Source organism: Brassica oleracea, chromosome C6 (genome assembly GCF_000695525.1).
Source record: "Brassica oleracea var. oleracea cultivar TO1000 chromosome C6, BOL, whole genome shotgun sequence".
NCBI classification, from domain to species: Eukaryota; Viridiplantae; Streptophyta; class Magnoliopsida; order Brassicales; family Brassicaceae; genus Brassica; species Brassica oleracea.
This window is the reverse complement of record NC_027753.1, coordinates 11847755-11857704: the sequence shown is the minus strand read 5'-3', so window position 1 is coordinate 11857704 and position 9950 is coordinate 11847755. Positions and strand designations below refer to the sequence as shown.

At 32.8% G+C, this 9950-nt stretch overlaps 1 protein-coding gene across 1 annotated transcript; it reads left to right on the top strand.

Annotated features, from left to right (window-relative positions):
* The first annotated feature begins 6849 nt into the window (after positions 1 to 6849).
* Positions 6850 to 8430, top strand: LOC106299811 (transmembrane protein 18). The gene is made up of 4 exons (XM_013735821.1): positions 6850 to 6990; positions 7145 to 7250; positions 7787 to 7935; positions 8335 to 8430. Exons 1-4 carry the CDS (start codon positions 6850 to 6852, stop codon positions 8428 to 8430), a joined length of 492 nt encoding a protein of 163 aa, XP_013591275.1.
* The last annotated feature ends 1520 nt before the right edge of the window (positions 8431 to 9950 follow it).

Here is a 9950-nt window from a genome sequence, read left to right as displayed (position 1 = left end):
TCTGTTGTCCCTCCGTCTTTGATTAACGTAGCCTAGGCTTCCAAGATGATTATGATTCAAAATCATCATAAAAGATGGGAATACAAACAAATGAATCGACTTTTAGTCTATCCAATTCTACCTTGGGCTCAATCACATGGAGAAGCTAAGTTAAAAACAATATCTGAAGATTCAGCCACAGCGTTGTGGGCACCAACAGACTCTGATTTGCTCACCACTTCTTCAAAGCCATTGACGACTCCACTACCTCCATCTCCAATCTCCAATCTCCTCAATGTTCAGGGAAGCACCATGGATTGAAGATTATGAAGAAGATGTAGAAACCTTGTTAAGTTTAGCCGGCTTTGTATTCTCTTTCTATCTCTCCACCAGCAGAGACGATCTGGATCATCCCTTCTTATAAATTATATGACGTAAGGAAATATAATGAGGGAGTCTAACCTTTTTATACTCGCAGATAGACCGCCTTGTGGAGGATGAACACGCATTGAACGCTAGATTGTGGTTGATGAAATTAAGAAGGATGTTAACGCGATGAATCTGTAGCTGAGAGCGTCTGAGTTATTTTTAAGTAGATCAAACGACGCGACATAAAACCTACAAAGAAATAATGGCGGAGTTGGGAAAAGCGATGCGACGCCTTATGGGTTGGATTTTGAGCATAATTTAAACCCCATCTATATAACGTAGCCCAATTAAATTGTACAATTAAGTAAATGAAACTCAGAGTTTTGTAACTTAGGACAGGTGTCACGCTTACGGAACTCGAATTTCTGACATGTCTACTGATGTGGTGCGTCCTGGAGGGATAAAACCCTCTTTTATATATAAAGATAAGATAAAAATTATTTTAGAAAATAGAAAACAAAGTGGAAAAGAATTTTAAATTTTAATCTTTTTTGGAATAGGTATAGTTTGAGTAGAAGAAATACATTAAAAGGATTAAAGATAATATATAAAATATTGTTTGGATCATTTTTTTTTGTTAATTTATGAACTATAAACGTTTTAGAGTTATTATTGGGTTCACCACCCTCTAGGGTGAATCTCTATGTTTACCAACCAATATGATTTCGTTATTTCGAATTTGATATCTTTTTAAAAAGGAAATAAAATATTGTCAACTTATATTATGTTTTTAAAATAAAAAAGTAAAACAAAATAGTAGTTAAGAAAAAGAATTTAAAATATTTTTAACATCTTCAGCAAAACACTAAACTCTAACCCTAAATCTTAAATCCTAAACGCTTGGGTAAACCTAAATCCTTGGATAAATTCTAAATTCTAAATAAAAAACACTAAACACTAAACACTAAACCCTAAATCTTAAACCCGAAATCCTTGAGTGTTTTAGTGTTTAGTGTTTTTGATTTAGAGTTTAGGATTTACCCAAGAGTTTAGGATTTACCCAAGGGTTTAGGATTTACTCAAATGTTTAGGATTTAGGGATTATAATTTAGGGTCTAATGTTTTGCTGACGGCTTTAAAAATATATTTTTTAAAAATATTTTTTTTGGTAATTACTATTATTTTTTATTTTATTTTTTTATTTTATTTATTTTTAAAAACATAAAATATAAGTTGACAAAACCTTGTTTTCTTTTTAAAAAAATTATCGTATATGAAATAAGGCAATTCTATCCGCCATCACATCACATCAATCCTAAGAATAACTCAACATTGCACCAAATTTCCTTTTTAAGATGGAGGTTTTATTATCATTTAATTATAACTCACCACAACTTGGGGAGCATCAGGAAGCGTAAGCAAAAGAAAATTGTCAAATAAAAACTTGGCGAGAGCGTGAGAATCTATTATATTATATACTAGGGTAAGACCGCGCTTGGCGCAGGAATTTGGTTTTCGTTTAGCATTTGTTTCGTTTAACATTTATAACATTTGTCTTACAGATATTTATTAGTTTATATTTTATTAATTCAAATGTCCTGAAAATTTTAAATTAAACATCAAATTATTTCTATATGAAAAAAGTTTTCATCAAAATATATATGCTTATTATTGGGTCAAAATGTTTAACTTACATATTTTAGAAAATATCTTTATAAAAATATTTTTTGTTTAATTAATATTTAATTATAAAAAATTATCTTAATTTTTAACTTTTATAATAGAAAATTATTATTTCAACATAACAACATAATATATATAAGAATTATCTTATTTAAAAAATAAGATTTACAATAAATAAATTTTGAAAATATTTAGGAGATCTCTTATGTTTTAAAATATTCATCTTTTTTACAGATTTTTGTATGTTTATTGTAGGACATGTAATCGAGTACTGCTTTTGTATCGGTAAAAAAATTATCTTAATTTTTAAATTTTATAATATAAAAATATTACTTCCAAAGAACAACATAACATATATAAGAATTATCTTATTTTCAAATATGATTTAAAATAACTAAATAAATCTGCCAATGTTTTGAAAATGTTTAGGAGATCTCTTACGTTTTAAAATATTCATCTTTTTTATTTGGAATTTTTTTTTGTATGTTTCTTGTAGAACATGTAATCGAGTACTGCTTTTGTATCGGTAAAAAAATTATGTTAATTTTTAAATTCTATAATAGAAAAATATTACTTCCAAAAAACAACATAACATATATAAGAATTATCTTATTTTTCAAATATGATTTAAAATAACTAAATAAATCTACCAATGTTTTGAAAATGTTTAGGAGATCTCTTACGTTTTAAAATATTCATCTTTTTTATTTGGAAATTTGTTTTTTGTATGTTTCGCGTAGGACATGTAATCGAGTACTGCTTTTGTATCAGTAGAACATAAACATGAGTTTTTGTTGTAACCAGTTGGTGGCAACACATATTAGCAAAATTTACAACTGTTAGAGAATACAGTTTTTTAAACTAAACACTAATAATTTAAAATAGTAAACTGTATATGCTATTGATGAGCTTATATTAACAATATCCAAAAATATATAACCTTTTTGATACCAAAAATATATATATAATCTTTTCATGACATATAGGAAAAAAAATCTTTTTATATGATATTAATAAGATAATATATCAAACATTTGTGTAGACGATAATTATCATATTTTTCTTAAGACTGTTTATTATCTGATATAAATATTATTAAAATTATCTATTAAAATCATTAACTCACCTAAGAAATTTTTATATATAATAATAAATAAGATATTATCAAATATTTGTATAGATGATATATTGTAATTATCATGTTTCCAAAACTGTTTATTATTAAAATATATGATAAAATATTTATAAAAATTACTGAATAAACCTAAAATTATGGAGAAGATGAAAAATCAGCAAATTCACTTCTCAAATAATAGTATAAATCATTATTTTTTGTGTTAAAAAAATTATTATCCATTTTTGTTATACCTTGTTTACTATAAAGATATTCATCTTCAGTTTAATCTCGCTATGGTAGAATAAACGGTTGTCTACTATAATTTTCGCTTGTTTTTTTAAAAAAAATATTATAATTTTAATTCTGCTCTTATATGTTTCTTATCAATCTGTTTTATATTATATTTTTGGTTTGGGCTGTGGTTGAGGTTTTTTTTAAATTCAATACGTTAAAATTTTAATATATTTTCTATATTCATGTTGATACAAAATATTCCAGATAGAAGATCTTCAAGATGTGTTTTAATATTATACACAGATTGAAGATCTTTATTTTTGGAAAATATATTCATGATTGTTCAAAAAAAGGAAAAAAATATTCATGATACATCTCTTACTTTTAAAACGTTTATGTAGTTTTATATAAAAATATTTCAATTAATGAATGTGAGTAGAAATATTAATAGAATTGGGTCCAAGAGAAAGCTCCAACCAAATCTCATTTAACTTTCTCGTTTTGATTTGTTTTATGTTGTGTTTTTTGGCCGTTAACAATCTAAGGAGACCGCCAGGATTACAACTGAGAGGGATTTTGTTCAGCTAGTGCTTTTCATGCATGGATCCAAGCTTGGTGAATCTTGTTAAAAAAATTATTATCCATTTTTGTTATACCTTGTTTACTATAAAGATATTCATCTTCAGTTTAATCTCGCTACGGTAGAATAAACGGTTGTCTATTATAATTTTCGCTTGTTTTTTTTTTTAAATATTATAATTTTAATTTTGCTCTTATATGTTTCTTATCAATCTGTTTTATATTATATTTTTGGTTCGGGCTGTGGTTGAGGTCTTTTTTTAAAATTCAATACGTTAAAATTTTAATATATTTTCTATATTCATGTTGATACAAAATATTCCAGATAGAAGAAGGAAAAAATATCTATGCAATGTGTTTTAATATTATACACAGATTGAAGATCTTTATTTTTGGAAAATATATTCATGATTGTTCAAAAAAAGGAAAAAAATATTCATGATACATCTCTTACTTTTAAAACGTTTATGTAGTTTTATATAAAAATATTTCAATTAATGAATGTGAGTAGAAATATTAATAGAATTGGGTCCAAGAGAAAGCTCCAACCAAATCTCATTTAACTTTCTCGTTTTGATTTGTTTTATGTTGTGTTTTTTGGCCGTTAACAATCTAAGGAGACCGCCAGGATTACAACTGAGAGGGATTTTGTTCAGCTAGTGCTTTTCATGCATGGATCCAAGCTTGGTGAATCTCGAAGTACCTTTGTGAATGAGTTGGAGTTGGTAAGATAATTTAGCAATTATAAGCAACAATTAAGCTAAGTTTCCAACCGCAGAATAACAAACACATGAGAAGGGCCTTCGTGCTAGTAGCCCTAGTTTGGCATGAAGATCCACACCCAACATTTCTAACAATGTGACACACAACATTGCTGACAATGTGACACATCTTCTTTGGCGGATTTGATAGCTTATATGTTTTTGCGGCCGCAATTTCTTCTAACATAATTGTATGTCATCTACATATACTTAATTTGTACAACATATATATATATATACATACTTTTTGACCAGAAATTGATGGTGTTTACATCTAATTTATTTTTCATTATGTTTCGCCAAATACTTACGGAATGGCCATTCCCGTGTTTCTAAAGACAGAGCTATCTTTTAGTATGGAAATCATTTTTTTCGCAAAACCTTCATTTAGTAACAAAAGATATACAATTTCATCTACAATAGTTTGTTTGCTTGGTAGCCAAGTAGTCTATGAAGATTGTGTTGCATGTCCTCCTTGTTGTGGCCATTCTTGATGTCTAATTGGACGGTTTACTATTTGCACTTCATGGAATGTCAAGCAATGTCCAGCACTTTTTGGCTAAAGCCAATGTCTTCTTATAACGAATCACCCAAAGACGTTATCCTGTTTGATTGTGATGCAGCATATAACATATAGGTTTGTAAAATATAAATTATAAACCTCCATAGTCAGTCTTCTTGATTCAAACTTACAATTGTTGAAGTTGCTTGGCTTTTTGTTGACAGTAATGTAGAATGAGCTTGCGCGGATGCGGTTGCCGAACACCATTAGATGGTGAAGCCTAGAAGATGCCAATCCCCTGCCACATTCTGCTCAGACGACCTCACTCACATTTGTTCAACCCTCTGCGATCTGCTTCTGGGCTCAATCAAATAAACTATCCTAAGAAACAAAAACCGTAACAGCAGCAGCGTAAGGGAAGCTGAAGGAGACGATGTTGTTACCGTGTCAAGAGCAAGAACCAGACAACACAGATGGGATTGACCCATGGATGCTTTTGGAAGATGGGATAAGCTTAATTCCATCAAGCAGCAATGCTTCAAACAACAGCGAAAGGGGCAATCTTCGAGCCAAATGAGTCTACTGTGCATAGTTGTTTTTATGATCATGAGAGATCTCTGGAAAGTGAGAATCAAAGGTGCAAAGAAGCTTGGATCGTTGATTCATTCTTTTGGATGAACCTTGGCTTATGAAGAGCAAAAGAAACTGAATACATTTTTCGAAGTTTGACATTTAAAAAAAATCTGATGAGAACATAAGGAAAAGAAGAAACGTAGAAGTATAGCCAAAAACCTATAACTTATTCAATACCTCTCATGGTTTTGTCTACACAGAGAATATGGTCAGTCCTCTTGAATAGCTCTCCTACACATCTTTTCCAGCATCCTACAAAAAATCAAAATCAAATCGACTTGAAAACAACTATATATCAAGCCTCTATATTTGTGGCTTGCTTCCTAGAATCAGAGCAAGAACACCAGCAGGGTTTCAAGTCAGCAAGTAGAACAGACGACTTCACCATTATACTAAGAATGAAATTGTGCAGATGATTCTCAATGAATGAGGCCTAACCTTTTTATAGGTGAGAATCACCGCCCGGAAAATGAATAAGTTTCATTGACTGCGAAATCGTGGTTGTATTGGGAAGGAAGATTTAATTGGCTAATGACGTTGAATCAAGGCGATTTGTAACGGTTTTGGAGGTGAAGGATCGAGACTGGAACGACATGAACATACTCCGACGCGAAGATTACTGTCAAAGCGTCCAGTCACACTTCTTTTCAGAGCCGCCATTGTAGTTAGACGGAGACTCTTCTTCGAAAAGAAGATGAACCCTAGAATGGCCATTGAGGAAGAAGAGATTGGCGTAACAGGTCAGACTGTTTTTTCGTTATCAGCCCAAACTCGGTATAAAATCTCTACAATTACCAAAGACCCGTTCAAACCCAAAAAAAAAACCGTAAGAATTGAGATTGAAGCTGCGTTATGTGAGGGAAGGACAGGTGTCACTCTCCTGTTTCTCTATTTGATGAGTTGGCTGCATAAGAAGAGAGTCAATCTCTACTTTATATAATAAGATATCAGCGCCGGCCGCGATTTCGAAGTAGAGCTAGATTTGGGGGAGGATGGAAGAAGTAAGGTCGGCGATGGAGCAGCAAATGGATGTGATGGCGGATCTGGTCCAGAAGCTCTCTGGTGAGCTCCGAACCGGACTACAACCTGCCTACGAGAATTTCATCGGATTTTTCCACGCCATTGATTGGAAGGTTAGTGAGTCTGCTGCTTGAAGAATCCTCCTTCGTTTTCAATCTTGCATTTTCTCGGAATTTAGAATCAGCAAGTCTTTGAAGACTGTTGTTTTGCTCTAATGCGGCAAAATCATTTGAGATTGAATTTGTTCTTCTTTTTGTTGGGGGACAGGAACCTTGGATAATGGGATTAATGGCGTTTCATGCTCTGTTTCTGCTTGTTACTCTTCTTTCTAGAAGGCGTCTCAACTTCCACATGTTCCTCTTCTTATTCGCATGTAAGTTCCCTTCGAAATACTGACAGCCTCTTTGACCTTATTCATCTCTTAGGTGTTGGAAATTTACCGGTCTGTAATGCTGTAAATTATGGTCTTGATAGTGTGTTTTAAGTTTCATGAATCATCCATCTCCTAATCTCTCACTAGGGGCTAGGTTTGCAGTATTTGTCTTGTATCAAAGAGCTTCTTTCGACACTTGTGCCTTGCAGCTTCAGATATCTCTTCCTTCACACTTGCTTTTAGGAATCCACAACCTAGCTAGGCTTTTTATTTTCGGTTCAGTGCAAAGATTTATTTTGACATCTGGTTAGTGAGTAACACCATCCATATGGAGAAATGATTTTATGATTTTGTATGATAGGAAAATCCCTCGGATACAAAATGGTTGGTGAGAGTAAAGTATGATATAGTTTATAGTTTAAAAGCATCAAGTCAATGACTGGCATCTCCATATCATCTTAATGTTTTCTGATGTTAGTTTTTCCATCAGTACACATGTTACTGCTAATTTTGATGTGCTCCAAAACAATTTGCAGTGGGTGGGGTATACTTTGCAGAGAGCCTCAACCGACTCTTGAGAAAAAACTGGAAGAGCTTCTCAACTCAAAACTACTTTGATCCGCACGGAGTCTTTGTCTCGGTTATTTGGTCAGGGCCACTTCTGGTCATTGCAATGATAATCCTGGTATACGTTTAGGCTTTAGCAATGCCCTTCTCCTTCTTCTCTGCATTAATATATAAGAAGGATAGACTGGTTTCATGAACCAGATTTAGAGTGCGTAGATTGTTGTTTCCAACTACATCATCCATTAAAGATGTACAAAATTAAACACTTAAACAGACAGTAGTCCTCCTCCTCCTCCTGTGTTCATTTCCTAAAAAAAACAAAAATGGTGAACCCTAGGGAGAAGAAGTGGAAATGTGTAGTTTTGTAGCATGAATTAGAACCATGGCTGACTAAGGGACTGAGAATTGGAGGATCTGTTTCGTATTTAACTTGGGAACAAAATGACATGTGATGTGGTTTATAATCATTAATGTATAGAAAATCTGATAGAGGCATGTTTGTTTGTGTGTTTGACAGATAAACGCACTTTTTTCGCTTTGCTACTTAATAGTAAAATGGAAGAGAACTGAGCTCAGGCATCGTGCAAGGCTTGCTCGTTCCAAGCAGGAATAGATGATGAGAGAAAGCGAGAGATCTCAAGTCTCTCCCTAGAATCTTTTTTTGTTCTCACATTTAATTTATGTGTTCTATTATGTATTTCTGTTTTGAGTGAGTTACGCAATTAGACACTTTTGTCTTTTTTCCTTACACAATTACATACTTCATGCTTGCTAGACACAATTCATGTAACCGAGGTGTTTTTTTTTGTCATATTTGTCCTTCACATGACTTAAAGAAAATCACTTATTTCCTTATTCTAAAACTCGTCCGAGTTACCGAGTATTCGGCCGAGAACTCGTTACGCAGTGGGTCACCGTGGCGAGTTAGAGGTGATTGGTGCAATTATTCGGCAAACCGATTTCTATCCGCCATGAACGTTGTTTAACGAAAATCGCCGATTAGTTAACTAAACCGTGGAATCTACCGTGGAACAATTACTTACTTTCTCTAATTTATAAGTTCAAGATCGTAAATTTTGTTGAGAATCAATCAAAATTGTGTGAATAACATCAGAAGATCATTGAAATCTGTTTAACAAACGTGAAAATGGACAACTAGAGAATATGTTCTACATACATTCGAGAGGAAGGAGATGATGTCACTATAGTAATTTTTCATCCATTAAAGAAAAGTGAAAAGAAAACACCATTTATTTACCTTGAACAAGTGTTATGTAAGACTATATAAGTAATATATAATTAATATGTATACAATTCATTAAAGACCGAAATTAATTTCAAAAACAGTAACATACTCACCTCAAAACCCTGATCTATCATGTAATTGGGTATTTATTTAAAAATTATGAATCCTAATACATGTTTTATACGTATATATATAAAGTATTATACATAAAAATACAGAAAATTCCTCCTCGAGTACTCCCCGTATTTATTCCGCGTTTTTAATAAATCGCTAGGCCCGTGTGCACCGCACGCGTAGCGCCTAGCGAGTTTCCGAACAAGACTTATTTGTGGTTAGAAAATGACAAGACTTTGTTATTTTTATTTGTTTTCTCTTTCTTCCTTTTTCTACCACAGCTTCTGCTTCACATCCTCCATCCTCATAACTTCCACTTTCTCCTCCTCTCGACTAACCACCACCATTACTATTGTATCCCACCACCACCACCACCACTGGAACGACCTCAATATGATAACCACCGCAACTTCCACTCTAGTATCCACCGCCATCATGGCCACCACCTCCGTATTCACAACTTATGTATCCATAACCACCACCACCTCAACCTCTGTATCCCTCACTCTCACGTCTTCTACCTCCACTATATCCACCACCATCTCCTCTTCTCGACATAACCATCTACGATGCTTCACTGATAATGCATCCGTCCAAGAAGCTCTCATCCATGATGTTTCCGTCCACAATAAATCCATGACCAACACAATTAAGAAAATAGAAAGAAAATGTTTTAGAAAGCAAAAGAAAGATTGCTTAACAAAACCAGCAAATCTTTAATCGAATCTCTTCTAGCCATTACTAGAATTGGGGATGCTTGTCAAACAAGATGA

Coding starts and splice junctions, on each gene's coding strand:
- LOC106299811 (XM_013735821.1), top strand. CDS start 6,850: ATGGAAGAAGTAAGGTCGGCGATGGAGCAGCAAATGGATGTGATGGCG. Junction 7,251..7,786: donor GTTCCTCTTCTTATTCGCAT/GTAAGTTCCCTT, acceptor AACAATTTGCAG/TGGGTGGGGTATACTTTGCA. Junction 7,936..8,334: donor TCATTGCAATGATAATCCTG/GTATACGTTTAG, acceptor TGTGTTTGACAG/ATAAACGCACTTTTTTCGCT.